The 21,348-nt window shown below is 41.6% G+C and overlaps 1 protein-coding gene across 1 annotated transcript in view; it reads right to left on the reverse strand.

Moving 5' to 3' along the window:
- Positions 1 to 21,348, reverse strand: part of COL6A6 (collagen type VI alpha 6 chain) — a 94,894-nt gene continuing 73,546 nt past the window's right edge. The window contains exons 33-37 of the mRNA XM_036431509.2: positions 19,389 to 19,882; positions 15,379 to 15,475; positions 11,183 to 11,854; positions 7,783 to 7,876; positions 1 to 1,957 (exon numbers count right to left, since the gene is read on the reverse strand). Of these exons, the coding sequence (XP_036287402.1) occupies positions 1,768 to 1,957; positions 7,783 to 7,876; positions 11,183 to 11,854; positions 15,379 to 15,475; positions 19,389 to 19,882 (1,547 nt within the window). The 3' untranslated portion in view covers positions 1 to 1,767. The remainder of the gene's footprint in view (positions 1,958 to 7,782; positions 7,877 to 11,182; positions 11,855 to 15,378; positions 15,476 to 19,388; positions 19,883 to 21,348) is intronic.

Consider the following 21,348-nt stretch of genomic DNA (forward strand, 5'->3'; position numbering starts at 1 on the left):
TGTTTGGTGTATTTTACTTGTCAATGCAAAACAAATGACAGATACATTTCAAAAGTATTTAAAAACATATTTCCAGCAATAACGAGGAGAAAGGAGTACTTGTTTATTCCAAAGTTAACTAGAAAAATTCCTTTTATTAAAATACCTCTTAAATATTGCTCATCAATTTCCTGTACTTGGAACATATTTTTTTTTTTTTTTTCCTGAATCTCTATGACCACTTAGGATATACAGAAACCTGATGTGTTCTATTTTTCTCTATTACCTGAGTATGACTATGGCATTTAAACTCCTTGCCTTGGCCAGAAGACATTGGGAGCGCTCTGTATGGAGTTGCCTGAGTAAGGATGGCAGAAGCATTGTTTAAAAAAAATACTGCAGATAGCTCTTCTTTTTCAGGTTTTATGCACAGAGGTATAGAAATGCAAATCAGACCATACCTACTGGTGGTAGGTGTCTGTAACCATCTGGCCCATACTTCCAAGCAGGTCCTCTCTCATTCCTGAAGAGAGTGATGGTCTTCCCAGCAGGGCCACTGCTACCAACTGTGGAGCCTTCTCTTACAATTTGAGGTAAAGGCTGAACATTGCATCTAAATTAAATAAGGCTGCATTGGTGTTTAGTTGAAAATATCAGCACCATCATGAGATTAGTCATTAATTTTATGACCTGGCTGGGGGTAAGGAGAGAGCTGTCAGAGAATGCTGGTGGAGGCCTAACCCCATATGTATTTGAAGATTAAAACATTCACAACTTTATATTTTCCAAACTCAGTGTGCATTTAAGACTCTCTTTAGATTCTGCCAGTCCGGTTTGGTGCAATTCACTGACTTAAGTAGCTACCTGATGGGTAAAAGGAACTCAGCTTCACCCATTGACAAGTGTGTCCTTACTCTCATTGTCTAAAAAAATAATAAATGACAATAATGGGAAAGAATAAGAGACCCCAAAAAAAAGGCCAGGTAGGAGGCTCTACATCATGAAGAGGGAACTTTCAGCTCAAAGGCAGTAATTTATATTCTGGGGTTATTAACTAGTTTCTCAGTGAATTAGGGAGGATTTGAGGGGTAAGGTGGAAATATGGAAAACTACCCTCTGCTTCTCACTTGTCCAAGCTAACAACTGCAGAAGATGGGAGGAACCTTCCAGTACATCCCCGTCGGAGGACTACTCAATCCATCCAGAGACAGTGATGTGTTCAAGTGAACTTATGGAAGGCCAGATTTTTGAAATTATGACAAAACAAAAGCATCAATTTCTAAGGTAAATGTTGGGATCTTTCAAAACAACTGTTGATTAAACAGGTCAGCATTAAACAGTACTAAATTGAGAAGAATGGTTTGGTTTGCAGAAAATTGACTGGACAGAGACCAATATTAATAAGAATTAGCACTGGCTCATATACACACATGGATACACTATATAAAATTCACCTGCAGATTATAATCGCCATTAGGCTTTTCAAAAATACTTCTTCATTCTGCCATCTTTTAATAACAGTTCTTGAATATATCAGTCTTAGCATGCTGGAATTATCAGGAGTGGTCAAATACTGTAAGTGGACAAGATATATCTTTAATACCAGTGAGCGCAAGGGGTCAAGTAACCTCAATCTCCAACCTGTGGTTTGTCCAATATAGTGGACCTCCAGTCTAGGCAGAATCTAAGTAAAAGTGATCCATGATTTTGGCAGTGAGTTTAGTTACATAAGTCCAGAGTCTTACCATGCTTCCCAAGGTTAAATTCTTCAAGCACTTCCTTTATATGTTATTTGGGAACAGTTTTTATCATCTTTCTTCCATTTTTAAAGGTATGGAATACGTTTCTGGTGAAATTTTGAACAGTATTACCTCTGCTGTTTCTTACTGCTCTTGAAACATATTTTTTATCTTGAAAGAATTTCGCCTTTTGTAATACATCTTCTTTAAGGGCTGCTTTGTGTGGTCCAGGAACAAAGCTATACAACAAAAGAAGTAAAACATCATAGAAGATAGATGCCATTTCAACGTTAATAGACTATATTAATCTTTCTTCCTAAATTAATTGTTGCACCCATTTCTTATTGCATCCTTTCTTCAGGGTGATTTCATGAAGATGACTAAACTAGGCATTATTAAACTGGGCAGATGTATCAGAAGTTGGTAAGACATCTTGTCAAATGTGCAAAACTAATTTCAGCAGCAAGATTTCTTCTTCATGGAACCAGTTACACCCAAAACTTTACATAGTTGGCTCCTGCTTATTCATATTTAGGTGCAAATAGTACCTTGTTAGAGACCACCCTATCTGTACTTTTCCCAGTCCCACTCCCGCTTCTGGTCACTCTGTACAGCATGCTCTTATTTTATTCATAATACTTAATCCTAGCTGAATTATTTACTTGTAAACTTCTTGGTGATCTGTTCTCCATTCTTCTCCCCTCTCAGATGAAATTAAGTTTCCCAAGACCATGTCTGGTCCCCATAGTAATCCCAGGAACCAAGAAGAGTGCTCAGCACCTAGCAGACACTTAATATTTGTGTAATGAAAACATAAGTGAATGCCATGTCCTTTCCTCCCTCCCCCCCTTTCACCTATCCTATCCATCCATCCATCTACCCACCCACCCACCTATCCATCTCTCCCTTTCACCTATCCATCCATCCATCCATCCATCCACCCACCCATCCAAATGTTTACTACCTGCTCTATGAAAGCACTGTGGTAGGTATAGTGAGGGACATAGAAACAGTGTCCTGTCTGGCAGGTACACAAAGAAGTTGATTGGAAGTGGTAAGTAACCCATCCATGATGAGAGCTGGAGTCTTGAAATGCCTTGAGTGTCAAACTGAGAAATCAAGGAATCCTAGAAGCCAAGTGCTGACCAGAAGTCCTAGCCTGTCCAATAAAATCCTCTGCTGCAGAAAATGTCCTATCTTCACTGGTCACATGTGGCTATTGAGCACATGAAATGTGCTTAATGTGACCAAGAAACTGAATTTTTTAATTTCATGTAATAGAAAGCTAGTGGGATCCTATATTGGATAGCTCAGGAAGGGAGCCATACGGCTAGCATTGTTTTATACTTACAGGAAGTAGTGGAAAGACTTTGGGTTTAAAAAACATTTTTATATTCCATTTCCTCTACTTAATGTTTTGCTCAGAGTTGAGCAGCTCTAAGAAAATCATTTACGTAGAGTGGTCCTTGTTTCTTCAGGTATAAAATGAGGATAAAAAAACAACCTATGCTGTTGTGAGCAATAAGTCACAACCCTCAGGTTGAGAACTACTGTAGAGCCTAATTCCATTAGATAACACAGATATTTACATTACGATTCATTAACAGTAGTAAAATTACAATTGGCGGTCTGCTTAGCCCCAACGGCCCCTGCCATTCCATCCTGGCCTGATCACCCTCCAGTGACCCAAGGTCCCAGCCCCTCCTTTTTTATTTTTTCCCCAGCGCCTCCTTGAGCGGAGGCCAGGGCCAGCTGGAAACAAAAGTATCTAGGATTTATTTATCTTCTATAATTGAAATTCTGTAGCCCTGAGTGGAAGGGCTTGGCCTCCTCCATTGCCGGGGCAACCCAAGCCTCCTGTGTGCTCCAGCTCCTGGCCGCCATCTTGTTTGGGTTAATTTGCATACTCACTCCTGATTGGCTGGCGGACATTGCTTGGTATAGCAAAGTGATGGTTAATTTGCATGTTTCTCTTTTATTAGTATAGGTCAGTGTTTCCCAAAGTGTGGTAATGCATACCCCCAGGGGTAAAAGAAGAGTTTGGTGGGGGTACGCGTTGCACCGGAGTTTGGTGGGGATATGCACTACACCGTGTTTAGCTGCACCTAATTCTACATTCTCATGAGTATGGGGGGTACTCAGCGTTACGAAAATTATAGAAGGGGTACATATATGTCAAAAGTTTGGGAAACACTGGTGTAGATAATCATTTGATTATCTTATTTGAGAACCATAAAGAGTTTATATAGTTATCCTGCTCTATGTTGCTCAGATACTTCTTTACTGATTGGTAAGACCAACACTAGGTAGTCAAGATAAAACAGTCAATTCATCTTGCAAAGCTGGATAGAGTGAGGTGGAAGGGACTGACTGTAGGTTTCAGTTCTCTGTGATCACAGATTCCTCATCTACACAGATAATCAGGACTCAGCCATACTGCATTTACTAGTCAACTGGGTTCATTGGAGTAGAAAATGCAGACAAGATTGCTTCTATTTTGAGAATCCTTTTTATTTTAACATACATTTTGTGTCTCAACAAACATATGTTGGAAAGCAAAATTACAACAGATGTATTATTCATATGGCATTGGTGACTGTCCATTTTTACAATTCAGTTCTGGCTCTGGTCTGTCAGTGCTTTCAAGTCTGGCCAAGTCCTTCCCTGGCTGACTGAATCAAACAATATGCAGGCGGCTCTCTAGTTTTTATTGCCTCTGAGCAGATCTGAGTGCTTACAAAGAGGCTTCCCTGCAATCTTGCCCTCACTGGCCATCTGTGTCCTTGCTTGATTGTGTTTGGGTTTAGTTCCTTTCTTTTTTCCATCTGATAAGAACCAGCTTCTACCTACATTTCTTTAAATCTCACAACAGAATGATCTAATTCTTATGCAGGTCATTCTGAGGCCACTTGCCTCGCAGGCACTCTCATCTTCTTCAATCTGTGCTCAGTTCTGCCTCACTTCCCTCGAAAGGCTCAGGCAGGAAGTTTCAGGAGCAGCTATACGCCTTGTTACCTTTCATTATAGTCTTTGGTCACTTGGAAGAGGCCTCGTGTGGCCCAGCCTAACACACCATCAGGGAGCTCCCCAAGCGAGGTATGGGCTTCATGTCTCAATTTCTGATGTCCCAGTCAGTTCCTAGCATTTCACCATTTTGTTTACAAAAGGGAAGCTGAGCCTCCAGATATATATATCTAAGGCAAATGGGAGGGGGGCAAATAAATTTCCCTTCCAAAAGCACCGTGAATACTGGCCTCAACTCATATTGTTCTTCAAAGGATCGGAGAGTCATTTCCGAAAATGCCTCTGAATTTGCATAAGCTGACTAGTGCATTTGCCTTCACAGTTGTGGCCCAATGCATATTGAGTGGAGCCCAAGGCTAGTACTAAGCCCTTCCCACACTTCCAGGCACCTGCAGCAGGGGGAGCTCTGCTCTTGGTGGACTGACAGCACAGGCATGTTCCAGGCCTGACTTCAGGAAGCATTCGCTGCTGGACAGTTCCCTGCCTCAGCAAGGTGAAAGGAGCCATTCCAGGCTGGGGCTTCCTCACTTCTTTTTGGAGCTGGAGCTTCTGGATCAGGAGTGCTTCTCTGGTCCTAACCACCACACAGAAATGCACACTATGCACAACCATTATTTTTGAAACACAGTTTTTCTAAGTTGACAAAAATTCCCTTAAGGTTCTCAATAGCACTGTCACTACTGATACCTCAGCTGCCAGTCTCATAGTTTCTGTGTAGCTGAGCTTTCCAGCGACTTCCAGTTTTCTTGTCATGGTATTCTGCATTCTCCTAACCCTGTGGTTTGCAAACTGTGACTCACGAGCCACATGCGGCTCTTTGGCCCCTTGAGTGTGGCTCTTCCACAAAATACTACGGCCTGGGCAAGTCTAATTTGAAGAAGTGGCATTAGAAGAAGTTTAAAAATTTTGGCTCTCAAAAGAAATTTCAATTGTCGTACTGTTGATATTTGGCTTTGTTGACTAATGAGTTTGCTGACCACTACCCTACCCCATGCTTGTTTTCTTTTTATTTATTCTGCCTGTTACACCTCGTCTTTCCTTCATCTTTAAATTCATCTTTCATAATTTCTTAAAAGTGGTCATCTCTTTGTATCTTTAAATATTCTCTCATTTATTTTTTTCTATTTTATCTTTCTAGAAGCCCAATTTGATAAGTCTTTTCATTCTGTACTGCATGTAAATTATATTTATCTTCTCTGCATTCTGGATAATTTCTTCATATATATTTTCCAGTCCATTGTTTCGCTTCAGATGTGTCTGTTACCTGAATCCATCCATTGAGTTTTACAAGTTATTTATTTTTAAAATGGTTAAATGCACAGGAATACTGGGAAGAACAGACTTATGAATAAATACCTTTATACTTTTTCACCTAAATGATTCTTCAACTGTTCCCGTCTTGCTACTCTGTGTGTATGTACACACACGTATATCTATATACACACATATATGCATACACACACATACACACCATCCTACTTCCTCTTCAGAAAACCATCTGACGGTAGGCTGCAGCCATCAGGCATGTTACTCTTAAATACTTTACCACACCTGTCTCAAAAGCAAAGCCATTCTTCCACTGACATGATACCATTACCACACATAAGGAAATCCAATGAATCAATAATATCATCCAGCAAATTGTTCATACTCAACTTCTCCAACTGTCATTTGTACAAGCTTTTCCTTTTGAACTAGAATCAAATCAAGATTTACAATATTACATCTGACTACTATGTCTCTAGTCTTCCCCATCCCAGAGCAATGAGTGCCCCACATCTCTGCAGCTCGTGACAATGAAACCCATGGAGAGTACAGGCCAGCTTTCTGAAGAATAGTCCACATTCTGGAACTGCCCAGTGGTTTCCTCAATATTAGACTTGGCTCAAACATTTCCAGCAGCTATCTCACAAAGGTGTGGTGTCTCCTGCATCATCGTGGAAGGCACATCATATCAGTCCTTGGTTCAAGTGGGTGCTGCCTGATCTTACTGCCAGATCTCACCACCTAAAGGCACACCTCCCGCTTTGTATTACCAAGTAACATGGGAGTGGTTTCCGGAGACTGTGTGATTAGCCTCTTCCCCCACAACCTGTCATCCCATTGTTCCTTGAGCCCTGCTGACTCAGTTGTGACATTTGGGATTACAAATTGGTGTTTTTCTAATTCTACCGTTTCTTCCACATTAAACGGCATACTTCTATAAAGAAGTTTTTTCTTCCTTCCTCCTTTTTTGGATTTCTCTACAGAGTTGTGGATTTTAAAAAACCAGTATGTTTTCACCCATTACACTCATTATTCTTTTTAATATTCAAATTTTCCCAAATTGGGCCAGTGAAAATCCTTTCAAGATAGCTTCATTGTCCTTTTGATACGTTGCTGTGAGTTTTTGACTACTTTCTTGCTTTCTGGCATAACAAATATTCCAGGCTCACACTGCACTCTCTCCATTGTAGCCTAGAATTAGCTGTCGCACCAAAACCCCTAGTTCCTTTTATTTTTTTATTTTTATTTTTTAAAAATATATTTTATTGATTTTTTACAGAGAGGAAGGGAGAGAGATAGAGAGCTAGAAACGTCGATGAGAGAGAAACATCGATCAGCTGCCTCTTGCACACACCCTACTGGGGATGTGCCCGCAACCCAGGTACATGCCCTTGACCTGAATCAAACCTGGGACCTTTCAGTCCGCAGACTGACACTCTACCACTGAGCCAAACCGGTTTCAGCCCCCAGTTCCTTTTAGTAGGGAATGCTGTTTAGTAACCAAGATCTAGTCATTAGTTATGCTCACTGCTACTGGGGAGTCCCAATGACTGTTTTATTTCAACAATTAGATTTTCCACTTTAAAAAAAACCCACACCTCTATTTGTTGTTTTTCAAATCAACCTGGTCCCTTTTAATTATCTCGTCCCCTCAGATTATATTTTCATATGGTTAGCAATAGATTTTATCCAAATAGGATGGAGTAGGAGGAAGAAAGGAAGGGGGAGGCAGGAGGGTACCTCCATTTATCAAGTGATGCCAAGCAGATAATACCTTCTCAACTGCTGTGGGGGCTGCTTCAGGTTTGCGGAGCTGAGCCTGTTGCACTTCGTTTTGAAATTTATTGGTGGATATTTGTTGAGTGAACCTAGAAAGAGAAAAAATTGTGATGAGTCTCTTATGTATGGCTATTAACATTATAGCAAAAATGCTCTACATGCAAAGTGTTCACATCATAGTTTTCAGTATTCACCAAAGGAAGATACTGATTAGGGCTGCCACAGAAGATGGGAGTCTATTTCTCAGAGGAGTCTCTGAAACTGGGGTTTAAAAATACATCTCTGGCCCTAGCGGTTTGGCTCAGTGGACAGAGCATTAGCCTGCGGACAGAATAGTCCTGGGTTCGATTCCAGTCAAGGGCACATGCCCAGGTTACAGGCTTGATCCTCAGTAGGAGGTGTGCAGGAGGCAGCCAATGAATGACTCCTCTCATCATTGATGTTTCTATCTTTCTCCCTTCCTCTCTGAAATAAAAAATAAATAAAATAGAAATGCATCTCTGCCAAATTTATAGGTGGAGAGTTCGGCTTACTTTTCAATAAAAGTAAAAGCTTCTAAAGTTGGTCAAATATTAGAGGAGCTATCCTGAGCCAGTCCTAAGAGTCCGGCCTCTAATTGACACAAATTAATCAAAAGTGTTTTGTTTTTTTTCCAGGGGGGAAGGAGGGCAAAGAGGGGATAAGGACACATATGTAATACTTTAATCAATAAAGAAAAAAAGAAGTTATTTTCATTTGCTCCTTTGAAATAACAAAGTGCAAAGGGAAAGCAATATTCCCTCTATGGTCTCTGTATCATTAACAACAGAAACAATAGCGCCATCTTGGGTTTAATTCAGCAGTGCCTCATTTCATTTGGAAGTGTATTAATTTCTCAGGATAATAAAGCATGCCTCTTTCCACATAATTTAAACATTCTAAAACCATCTTAACTTAAAAAAAATGTATTATTTATTTCCTTGAAGCATTAAATTGAACAGATTTGTTAAAAACAAACAAACAAACAAACAAACAAAAAAACACACCGTTAAATCTCTTCCTGGTGACTCAGGGTCATCCTATGTAACACATTCGTCTGGGCTGCGAGGCAGCACTGTTTGTAGAATGGGCTGGGGCTGCTGGGCTGGATGGCCCCAGACTGTGACATTCCCCTTATTGTGCATCTGAATTTTAATTGTTTATTGATCTTAACTGTAAGCATCAGGCTGTTTGCTAGTCACTTTGTTCCTTTTAGAAAACGTGTTGATGCTGATATGGACTGTGCTTAACAGCCAACTGTATCACAGCAGTGTGTTAAATAAGAGTCACAACCTAGAGAGGGCGCTGGGCTAGAATTAGGGAGGGCAGGGACCATGTCTGGTTTTGTCACTTCTGATACTCTGCACCTGAACAGTGAGTGAGTGGCGCACACGTAATAAATGCATGAGAATGTTGTGTGGGTGAGTGTGAGTCTGTGTGCCTGCTGTGGAATTAAGTATGCAGGCTTGAGTATGATTATGTCAGAGCCTTTTTCAGCTTCTTGTCTTTTCACAGCTAGATTTTAAAATTGAAGATCTCTAGATACTTAATTTCTAGAAAAGTAGTGTATAACATTGTCATGGATATAGTCTTCCAAAAAGTACTTTCTATATCTCACCTACTCCCAAGCAATTCTTAAAAACATCTCTTTCCCTTTCTCTGGTGGTGGTAGGTGTCATTTATCTAATCATATACAGGCAGACTTGTTTATTGTGCTTCACAGATTTTGTTTATTTTATAAACTAAAGGCATGACCTTCCACCAGCAGAAAGATTATGATAAACATAATTATTGCAGTAGTCTGGAACCAAACCCGCATATCTCTGGGGTTTGCCTGTAGTGTGACTAATTACCATGAAACACCTCTGAGAATTTGGTGGGTCTGGGGAGGAAATTCCATCTTAAACTTCTCATATGAAGTGTTTCTTACTAAGTTTCTCAGAGCCTTTAAAGATGTTCTTTTGTCTTACCCTTACAGGTGCCTTCAGTTACTTCTCTCAGCATGACTCCTAGCCCCCATTTGTTCTAGCTCCTCTCTCCAGTTCCTGTTCTGGATCACACCCACGTCGCTTTCATTCTGGGAGCTTACTGCTCCCACATCAGTGTTTCTCAAACCACATGCACATGTGCATCATCTGGGGATCTTGATAAAAGGCAGACTCTGGCTCAGAATGTGTAGGATGGAGCCCGGGATTCTGCATTTTTTCACAAGCTCCCAGATGATCTGATACTGTTGGCCCTAGACTCACACTTGAATGGCAGAGTCTCAGGGACAATTGCTCAGGACTTCTCAGACCTCACGGGTGCTGACTGGTCGGTGTCTTTGCAGCCCTAATGGCTGTCACTATATAATGCCAGTGGCAAGTTTGAGATACAATCAGAACCTTCCTATGCAGGGTGCTCTTTTGCCTGCATGTTCACTTTTATTTATCTGAACTCCAAGGGCTCATTTACCATGAAAACATTCAGAAACTCAACCAAGGGCTTTTCAGCCTACGGGATCACACATGATCAGCACATGGCTTCTTTGTATGCATCTCTTTGCATTCGAAATGAACTTCAGATTTTCAAGGCAACTCATTCCAAGAAATATAGCCATGATTTTAAAAAGATTTTTTTATGGGCACCAGTTGCACTAATTACTGGCATCATAAAAAGTCATTAACAAGACTGAGAAAGTTTGGCAAGGATTATCTTTCATCCTGACAGGTACAAATGGTTATCTCCTCATACTACAAAATCTGCCTTTTGAACTTGTAAAAGCCAAGCCAAGAATTGTTGAATTTTTCTGCGGCTCTTTTCTGATGCGTTAATGCAGTGGTTGGCAAACTGTGGCTCGAGAGCCGTGGTTTGCTGCTCTGTTGACTAATGAGCTTGCCGACCACTGACCTAGACTCCGATTCCAATAATTACAGGCTGTTGTTGTTCCTTGTGATGAAGCCCCTATTCCAGTGGTCAGCAAACTCATTAGTCAACAGAGCCGCAGTTTACCGACCACTGTAATAGATGACACTTTCCATCAAAGGTCAGCATGTTAATGTCACATGGCAAAAGGGCTTCTACATTATAGCTGAAGTCCAGCACGAGGCTCCACAGCCCCAGGCTATTGCCTCACGCAGACAGATACGTGAGCAACTGCTTGCTATACCCGTTTCTCCATAGGAGCCAGAGACTTAAGAAAGATGAGCCAGCAAATGAAAAGCTTAGGGATCAGAGGCTCCCTCCCGCCACTATTCATCATTACATGTTTTCCTTTCTGACCCTGCAGTGCCCTGGAAGACATGCACGAGGTTTCCAAAAAATCTATGTCAGCTTGTCGACCCTTCGTTATCAAGTGCACTCCAAGCATGCAAGGAACAACAGATTTTATGACTTACGCCTGATTGAATTGATAAAGGACTTCACAAACTTCACACCGTATCTGTGGTCAGGTTTATGGATTCGACCAAGCTGGACCAAGTGGTGATCCAGAGGGTGGCTGGCGAGATCTTCCAGTTCCTTGTCATTCCAAGTAGGGCCCAAGGAAAACACAAACAGGGCATAGCCCTGACATTTGGCTTTCAGAGATTCTTTCTTTAGGGTTTCTCTGTCCAAGTGACTCGTTTCCCCAGCAGATATCACAAATATGACCTTGTTTCTTCTCAGGTTCGGCACACCGAAAAAGACATTGTCCAGGGTCCACTGTAAGGCATGGCCGATAAAAGCTTCTCCGTTTAGCTGTTGAACCGATTCCTGTACGTGCCTCTTCATGCGGCGTCTGCTGTTGTAGGTGGTAAGGTTGAACTCAGTCCTAACGGGACTCTCCTGAGTGTTGGGTAGGAAGTTGGGGGGAGCATGGCTTAACAGGGCGACCCGGTCTCCAGTGACAGAGGTCTCGGGCTCTGAGGTGATTTCAAAGTGATCTAACAGCGCTCCCAGGAGGTCTCTCATGTCCTCAAATTCAGCACTCCCCACGTGTCGGGAGGCATCCAGCAGGAAAGCCGCATCCATGTAAGACTGCACGGGGGGTGGTCTGGCTTGATCACAAGAAGCATCTGGCTTGCAGAAATCTGCAGACCAAAAGGCACCTACGGTTACTGAACAGAAGTGGGCAGAACAGGAAAGACAGCATCTCAAAGATTTCAACATCTGTAAACTGTACGATCTTTGATTTTAAAATAGTTTACTAAATGACTCTGACATAAACACCTGGAGGATTTCCTAGTACATGGTTTGCATCTGTGTCCAAAAGTACAGATTTTTATACCCAGCCTGGCTCTTTATTACACTCACTAACACGATCTGATTTTTATTTTCATTTTTCATTGTTGACACTATTACAGATGTCCCTCATTTCCCCCACCTTGGCTCACTTCCACCTAGCCTCTTCCCCCACTCCCCTGGCCTTTACCACACTGTTGTCTGTGCCCATGGGCTATGCATATATATTCTTTGGCTAATCTCCCACTTTCTTTTATCCAGTCCTCCAATCCACTCTTCCTTCTGATATTTGTCAGTCTGGTCCATTTATCTATAACTTTTAAAACTTAAGCTGTTTTCAACATGAGTTTCTTCTTAGCTGTTTTTTAAGTTTATAAAGATCAGAGTGGACAATGTATCTCATGCTGTTAAGAGTATACTGGCCCAGTCTGTTGGAGCGTCATCCCATACACCAAAAGGTTGCAGGTTTGATTCCTGGTCATGACCCAATCCCCGGTCTGGGTGTGTACAGGAGGCAACCAATTGGTGTTTTTCACATCAATGTATAATATCTCACTCTCTAAAAAATCAATAAACATCCTTAGGTGAGGATGAAAAAAAAAGTACACTGTATTATAACACAAAATGATCTATCTACTTGACAATATACAGGTTAAACCAATGACCTTTATCCTTATGCTCACACTGTTCTATGAAAAGTAATCTGTTTAAAAGGTGGAATGAAGAAATCAACGAATCTTCTATTTTAATTTGAATAAAGGGTTATAATTCGGTGTCTCTCTGTGTAGACATTAAGGACAATGCTATTCCTTATTTTTGTATTTTCATAGTGATTATTAGTTGAAAGCTCAATATATATTTGTTAAATAAATGAATATAAATAATGCATGTTAAGAAACTTTCATAGCATGTGATCATTTTAATAAATATGTATAACTCATTTAACAAAAAATGTGTAGTAATAAAAACAGTAAATTCTTTTGACTCTGCCATATGAATATTCAGAGAAATTAAAAAAAAAGGAAATATTCTAAAGGTCACCTAATCTTCTAATTTTAGAGGTGACACTGAGGGCAGGCAAGTAAAACAATTTCGTCAAAGGATAGCAGTATTTCTAGAAGTTTCTACGTATGAAGTCAGTGTTGTATTGATAGAGACAGGGCCATGTGGTATAATGGTGAGGAGGCCCTTGGCTTGAGAAGCAGGATTCCTGGTTTTCGGTCTCCCTGTACCCAGGAACACTCTCTGTGCCTCTATCCAAGACACCACTGGGCCCCGATTCTGCACAACCAGGTCATTGGATTAGATCCACCCAGAGAGCCCTTCCAGGACTGACATTCTGTAGTCCTAGGTTGGTTAAGGGTGGGAATGGCCTCTTTAAAAACCAAAGGGAAGAAGAATGCGAATGGAATAACATGTGTGTGGACAGCTGGTGCTTAGAAATGAGCCCAGGCTGCAAATGAAAGCCATTCGATGAAAGGTTAATAACCAGAATGCAGATCCTAGGGGATGTAGCAAACTTCCTAGCTTCATTCTTGTTCATGGACTCCCTGTGGCTCTGGACAAGTTACATTTCCCTTACTAACATTCAGTAAAATGTTATGACCATATTTAATAGTCAGATGACTGAACAGTCACCTGTGTGCAAGGCAGTTTCTAAAACCAGGGACAGCAGGCTGCCCATTTGCTCAATTTTGTGGGGTTTTTTAATTGCGGGAAATGAGAGCCAAAATATCTTCCCTTAAATGCCTAGGAGACAAAACAAGCGTTCGAGCCAAGAAATGAAGCCAAAATCTATCCCCAGTCACACATGTGCAACTTCTGACTGTTCAACATACAGCATACTGTGGTAACTGACATGTTTGAGAGCGAACTGAGAGCACAGAGGGTGGGATGTAGCTCCCCACAGTATGGTTAGCACTTTAAGTGCTCTGAGTAAGAATGCCAGTGCCTAACACTCTGTGCAATTGAAAGAGGTGGGGATAGAGGAGAGAGTGGGAGAGAGGAAGAGAGGGAAAGATGGAGAAAAGGAAAGAGCTAGAGAGGGCAAGGGGAAGGAGGGGGAAAGAGGTGGGGAGGGAAGGAGAGAGATTGATTAGAGGAAAGAAGAGGGAAAGACAGGAAGAAGGGAGGATTATTAGGAAAAGTTCTGCTTCTGCCTCTGAGTTACTACCTCCCTGTGAGGTCAGTTATACAGCGAGCATTAGCATCCCATTGGGAAACGTGGAAAAGGAGAGGAATTAAACATTTTCTTCGAGGCCAAGTACAGTTTCAAGGGGTAGAATAATGGGATCTCTGCTATCATAAATTTGCAGGTGTTTTAAAGCTAGTTTTCTTGGGTTGGATCTGGCTGCTAGCCCTGAGCAAATGATTTCATCTCTCTAGTCGTTGTTTGTACAATGGCGGTAATAACAGTTCAAACATTTTAGGGTGATTTCTATCGATTGAATGAAACAGAAAAATGCTTGAAACACAATAAACACCATAGCTTAGGTGTTAATGATCATCACCATTATCATCAGTGCTCTGTAAAGCAGTTAGACCAGGCACAGTTTCTAATAAATGCTTGATAACTCAGCCATCACACCCACCAGTGATCTCAGCAGATTTCACGCATTTCATAATTCCTAGAATACTCAAATACAGGTTAGCCAGTTCCCCAGCTAGACCTGTAGACTGTAAAAACACAACCACACACAAGCCAGGCCTGTAAATCATAGTGCTTCATATTTGGAAGCCCATGAAGCATCTTTCGACTGAGAAACTCACGGATTTCTGCTAATTTCCACTTATACTGTAAAACATTTCTTTGGGGTGTGAACATTTGGGATTTAGAAACACATAAATATACTTTTATAGCAGGGGTGGGGAACCTTTTTTCTGCCAACGACCATTTGGATCTTTATAACATCATTCATGGGCCATACAGAATAATCACCTTCAAAATTAGCCTGCTATATTTGGTCAAACATTTAATTAACTCACCCCTAATGCCTTGGCAGACCAAATGATTTTGTGAGCCTTGTATGGCCTAAAGGTCACACTTTTCCTGCCTCTGCTTTATAGAATGAAAAACTTGGCAACAAGATGGGCTACATTTTTCTAAAAAATCCTTGCCGGTTCCTGGAAGCTGCATGAGGCAGAGAGGCCTGGGAATGTAATTCTCCTGCTGTGGTACCCAGGAGGAGCCCCTGCTCGGAGCTGAGAGGCCCCATCTGTGGATGATGCCGTGTGATGAGGTGAGCCCAGGGCCCCAGGGACACTCTCCCAAGGCCACCCATGTCCTCGCTGCCAACTTCCAGCCGGTCCTGCCAAGGATGACTTAACGTGCTTAACGGGCCCAATCAAAAGCTGGTCTTTCTCTGGGTCTTACCGTAGCAGAACGTGCACCTCTGCAGTGTCTCTAGTGCTGGCATGTAGTCGGTCCCGGATGGAACCACTATTACTTGGAACGTGCCCGTGTCGTCGATCTGTGAGGAGACGTGAGAGAAAGAACAGCTTCGTGGGTGGGGCTACCAGAACTTCCCAGGACTGTTCGGAGAACTGGGATGTGGCGAGAGCAATGCTGCTGCTGCTTCTAAGAAGGCCGAGGGGAAGCACTGCCGGTCAGGGTGGTGAGAGCACTGCCTGGGTGTGAGCCCTGAAGCTCCCTTTAGCTGTATGACAAGTTATTCTGCCTGTTTCCTCCTCTGTCAAATGGAATAACCATACGCCTAGCAAACAAGGCTACTGAGTGATTCAACATTGAAAAGCACTTTCTGGCCCTGGCCGATTTGGCTCAGTGGATGGAGAGTCAGCCTGCAGACTGAAGAGTCCCAGGTTCGATTCTGGTCAAGGGTATGTACCTTGGTTGCGGGCACATCCCCAGTAAGGGGTGTGCAGGAGGCAGCTGATTGATGTTTCTCTCTCATTGACTCTCTATCCCTCTCCCTCTCTGTAAAAAAAATCAATAAAATATATTTTAAAAAGAAAAGAAAAGCATTTATTGGCACAGGGTGGGTGCCACTTGGGTCATGAGAGACCACCAAGCACTTTCTATCCATTAGAGTTTTTTTTTCTTATGTTCACCATCTCTGTTTTACAGATGAGGAAACTGAACCTCAAAGAAAGTTTAAAGTAGTAGGACAAGGGTCGCAGGGTCTGGGCAGTTCTTACTAAATGTTCTTCTTCTTAAACTAGAGGCCCGATGCACAAAATTCATGCACTTGGGGGTGGGGGAGTTCCCTTAACCTGGTGTGCGCCCTCTTGCAGTCCAGGAGCCCTTGGGATGTGCTGTATCCCCTGAGCCTAGGATAGCACCTGGTATATATGAGGTGCACACAAACATTTGTTGGATGAATGAACCTTGGGACCAATTCTGACTTGTGTCTGCATCTCTCACTCTTCTGTACAAGGCGTGTTCGGAGCCAATTCTGTGCAGGTCTTTGTCAAGAATTTGTACTTTCATTGGTGCCTTTTAGAGATGAACTTTCTCAAGAAAGGAGCAGAGTCTCTAGGTGATTTGGGTAGAATGTATAGGTGGCATGTTAACATGCAAAAGGCTTAAAATAAACCAACAAAATAGGTTTCCTTAAGTTATATGATGTGCATATACCTCTGCACAAGTGATGGAATTGTGTCAGTTTAAGTTTATATCCCAAATGCCCTCTATTTATTTGCCTTAAGTATTAAGTTATCCCTTGTTTTGTGGCTAAATAAAGCCAACGGCCAACATGGGTTCTCAATAAACACAATGAGGATTCTGGGAGTAACTAAATCCACTTACAGAAATTGGAGCTCCTGCATCTCATAGCAGCTTCATTTGCTGGCTCCTGTCTTTTCTAATTTATGTGCATTTTCTTCTCTGAGGCTGACATTATCAGTCTGATCATTTGCATAATTCTTAGTTCAGTGAGGCCAATAGCAGTTTTAGTTACTCTACAACCTAAACTTCAATATTGTTAGACAGATTTTAGTTCAATATCAAGCAAGGAAATGATAATAAAGCAAAAGCTACCTTCTTGAGTGTTTGCTATGTACTAAGCTCTGATGCTCAGCAGCGCATCCTTTCATCTTCACAACAACTCGAGGAAACAGGTGCTGCTGGCTCTGTTTTACAGTCTAGTGTAGGGGTGTCGAACTCAATCAGAGAAGGGGCCAAAATCTAAAATCCAGCCTAAGTCGCGGGCCGAATGGTTTACTGAACAGTCATAAACTGTCATTGTGATGGAAACGCAGCGGAGTGCAGTGATGACAGCGCGGTGCGGGCCACATTGCAAGGCCTGGCGGGACGGATTTGGCCCGCGGGCCTTGTGTTTGACACATGTGGTCTAGTGCTTCGTCTTAACTCAGTCCTGCTTGTTTGATCACCTTCACAGAAAATTACAAAGTGGGAAAGGTCAAAGACCCATTAATCCTAGCCTCCAGTCTCTGGGAAAGATAGGTTAGAAGTCATTGAGTTAGAAGTCACTTCAGAGGGTGAGTGACTGCCCTATGAAAGGCTTTCAGGCAAAGGTGATTCCTTACCACCTACACTGAGCCAGCTAGTCCATGCCAACGGTACATCAATCTTGCCTTGAGAAAATTCTTTCTTAACTATAACCTGGAGTTTCCTTCCGCTATCAATCCCAGTTTCTCTAATATGAAATTTTGCTAACTTGCCATTCAGCTGGCTAATTTTCTCCAGTTATAATTTTTTACACTCTTGAAGACAGCGATCCAGTTGCCTCTGACTTTCATTCCTCCAAATGAAATAGTTTTCCAGTGTGTGGCCTTTTATTCAGGTTGTATCTTCCAAGGCCTTTGGCTGCTGTGTGGGGGCCCCTCTCCATGGCTCCACACAAGTGCAGAACAAAACACCATATTGGGCCAACATAGAGGACAGGAAGGACACTTGGTTGGGTTCAGCAGGTCTTTTGTAAGAGAGCCCTGCCACCGAGCCACTATGGGCAGGTGTTTTAAAGGTTAGAACGGCTTTCTTAAAAAAACAAACAACAAAAAAACAAACAAGAAGTAACAAGAACTAGTGAGGATGTGAAGAAAATGGAACCCTTGTGCACTCTTTGTGGAGTATAAATTGGTTCAGTCATTATGAAAAACAGCATTCCTCAAAATACTAAAAATAGAACCATCATTTGATCTAGCAATTCTTGTTCTGGCTATTTATAGAAAAAAACAAACAAAAAACCACCAAAATCACTAACTCAGAAAGGTCTCTCTCTGCACCTTATGTTCACTGCAGCATTATTTATAGCAGCCAAGACGTGGAAAGGACTTGTGCCTGCCAATGGATAAATGGATAAAGACATATATGTATGTGTACAATGGAATATTACTGAGGAATAGAAGTTTGCCATTTGTGACAACAGAGATGGAATTCAAGGTCATTATATACAGGAAACAAATCAGACAGAGAAAGACAACATCATATTATCTCACTTATGTGTGGAAACTAAAAACAAAACCTTAACTCACACAGGGAACAAGTTTGATAGTTGCCAAAGGTGTGGGGTGGATGGGTGAAAAGGGTGAAGGGAGTAAAAAGGTAAAAATTTCCAGTTTTAAAATAAATACATCATGGGGATGTGATGTACAGCACGATTATAGTTAATGCTGTATAGCACATTTGAAAGCCGCCAAGACAGTAAATCTTAAAAGTTCTTCTCATCGCAAGGAAAAAACAAATTTTATAACTGTGCGGTGACAGATGTTACTAGATTTTTTTGTGGTGACCATCTGGTAATATATACAGATATTGAATCGTTATGTTGTGCACCTGAAACTAATATAATGTTATATGTCAATTATACCACCATTCAAAAAAAAAAAAAAGGTCACCTCGATCCCAGATTTCTTTAGGAACGCTACACAGTAAGAATTTAATCCTCAGCCTAAGAAGCTATCACTAGAATGGCTTTTCCTTTATAACATCTAGATAGTTACATGATTGGTGAAGCCATAAAATCAGTCAATTGGTTATCATTGTAGAGTAACAATTACTTATTCTGGCCATAAAGTGACGTCCAGGAATGTTTATTGGTCTTCCTGACTGAGTATCCTGACACCCAGAGACAACTCAGAGTCCGTAGGAAACTTGGGTTCAAGTCCTGGCTTGGCCACTTCTTAGCTGTGTGACCCTGGGCATTTAGGCTAACTTCTCAGACTGGGTTTTCTCATAATATCACTGGAATAACAATTATACTTATGTCATACATAATACCTTTTAGAATTAAACAGGATACTGTATGTAAAGGGCTTAGCATGCTCCTGGTCTCAATTGTATAATTCTACTTATAGAATTATAATTCTAGTTATAGAATTATAATTCTTTCTTATAGACACTTCTGAATATAATCCCCACTTCCCTCCCCCAAAAAAGTCACATACAAGGCTTAACCCTCTCACCGAAAATGCACGCCTGATGGAGGGCACGTTGCTGAAAGCGATCACCACGGGAACGATGTCAAGGGCACTGAATTCCATCGCGGCAGTGGCAATGGACTGGGCATCGGCGGACTGGCCGCTGCTGAAAAGCGTGGCGATTCTCCTTGTGTGAGCCCCCGGGAGGGTGCGCTTGAAGACGTTCCTGGCAATAAACCTCATTGCTTTGCCGATCTCCCTGCTGTCGGAGGACCTCTCGTAAGGGATGGCTCTGATTTCCCTGAGGAGCTGGTTCTTCCTGCGGGTGTCCGAGAAGCGGATGAGGTGCCTGGCGTGGGCGTCGTAGGAGACCACGGCGACGCGCGCCCCCACGGGGCAGCTGTTCTCCCGGACCTGGACGCCGCTCACCAGGGAGGACATCGCCTGCTTCATCTGCTCAAATTCCTGCTCCGTCACATCCCGAGACTGGTCCAAGGCGAACACCAGCTCGGTGGGATGCACGGGGCATTCGGGTTTTCCTAAAAGGAAAGAACACGCCCAGGATCAGTGTTTTTTAAAAAAAAGGACACACAGAAGGCAAAGTAATTTTTAAAATATATATATTTTATTAATTTTTTTACAGAGAGGAAGAGAAAGGGATAGAGAGAAACATTGATGAGAGAGAAACATGAATCAGCTGCCTCTTCCACACCCCCTACTGGGGATGTGCCCGCAACCAAGGTACATGCCCTTGACCAATGCTCTATCCACTGAGCCAAACCGGTTTCGGCGGCAAAGTAATTTTAAATGTTCAAATATTGAAACGTTAAATAAGCATTAACAACTTAAATATTGCAAAAATTTGGAATATTAAATATTTAAATTGAATACTTAAAATGCTACTCTAAAAATCTGAATTTGCTCTTTTTAAATAAAACACAAGAAAAAGTCTACTTCAATTTGAGCTTTAAAGACATTTGTAGGTTAATTTCCAAATTCCTTCTAAGTGGTAAAGCACTCATGGACATGCCCTTCCTTTTACCTACAGAGATTGGAACAATGGCATCATGTTTGTTGCTGGAAATTCACTCAGTTAAATAAACTAAAACCTGTGTTGTTGTTTTTTACTTAGGAACTGTAATGAGACAAAAATGAATGGGTGTGAGAGCTCTGCTGATAAGTTCATAAAGATTGGAAGAGAACTGACAAATCTATTCAGAATAGACAGATGTAAAGGCAGCAGGCACTACCGGACAGTCCTGGCCCAACTACTGACTGGCCAAGTGACCTTGACCAAGGGACTTATCCTCTTTATGCTTCAGTTTGCTCATCTGTAAAATGTCAGTCCTAACATTTTAACCCAGTACATAGGCCTATGCTGAAGATTAAATGAATCAACACAGGTAAAGCACTTAGAATAACAGTGCCTGGCACATAGTAGGTTTTCAATTAATGTTAGCCATTTCTATTACAATTATTATTACAGACTTTTCCACTGTGAGAGAGAACTCTGTCACTTAAAAGAATAAGAAAAAAAAATGATGTTTTATGTGACAGCTAAAATGCAAGTTTAATCAATAAATATCTTACCACTTAGAGAATCTTTGAATTATGAATATTAAACTCAAATGTAAGCATTACTTTCAGATTTAGTCAACGATCCCAATTCATTCATTCTAATCCCAGTTCCCTGTAATTATCACAGTTGGCAATTTCCACTTGTCTGAATATGTGATTAATGTTTGCCTCTCCTACTAATTTAGGATGTGTGGAGACAGGGCTTATGTTTCTCTTGATCTGCCAAGTTATTAGTCCCTGCCATATATCAGGAATCTAATAAATGTTGCCTGAATGAAAAAGAACCAAAGGACAGTTCTTTGCAATAGCTAGAGGAAGAACAAAACTTTAACAATGGGAAGATGTCTGAAAATCTTAACATGCTTTTCTTGGAGGAGTATCTCCTCTCCTTCAAATGCCAGCAAGTCAGACTCAGAGATAATAAGCA

This window comes from Pipistrellus kuhlii, unplaced genomic scaffold, assembly GCF_014108245.1.
Source record: "Pipistrellus kuhlii isolate mPipKuh1 unplaced genomic scaffold, mPipKuh1.p scaffold_m20_p_11, whole genome shotgun sequence".
Taxonomy (NCBI): Eukaryota; Metazoa; Chordata; class Mammalia; order Chiroptera; family Vespertilionidae; genus Pipistrellus; species Pipistrellus kuhlii.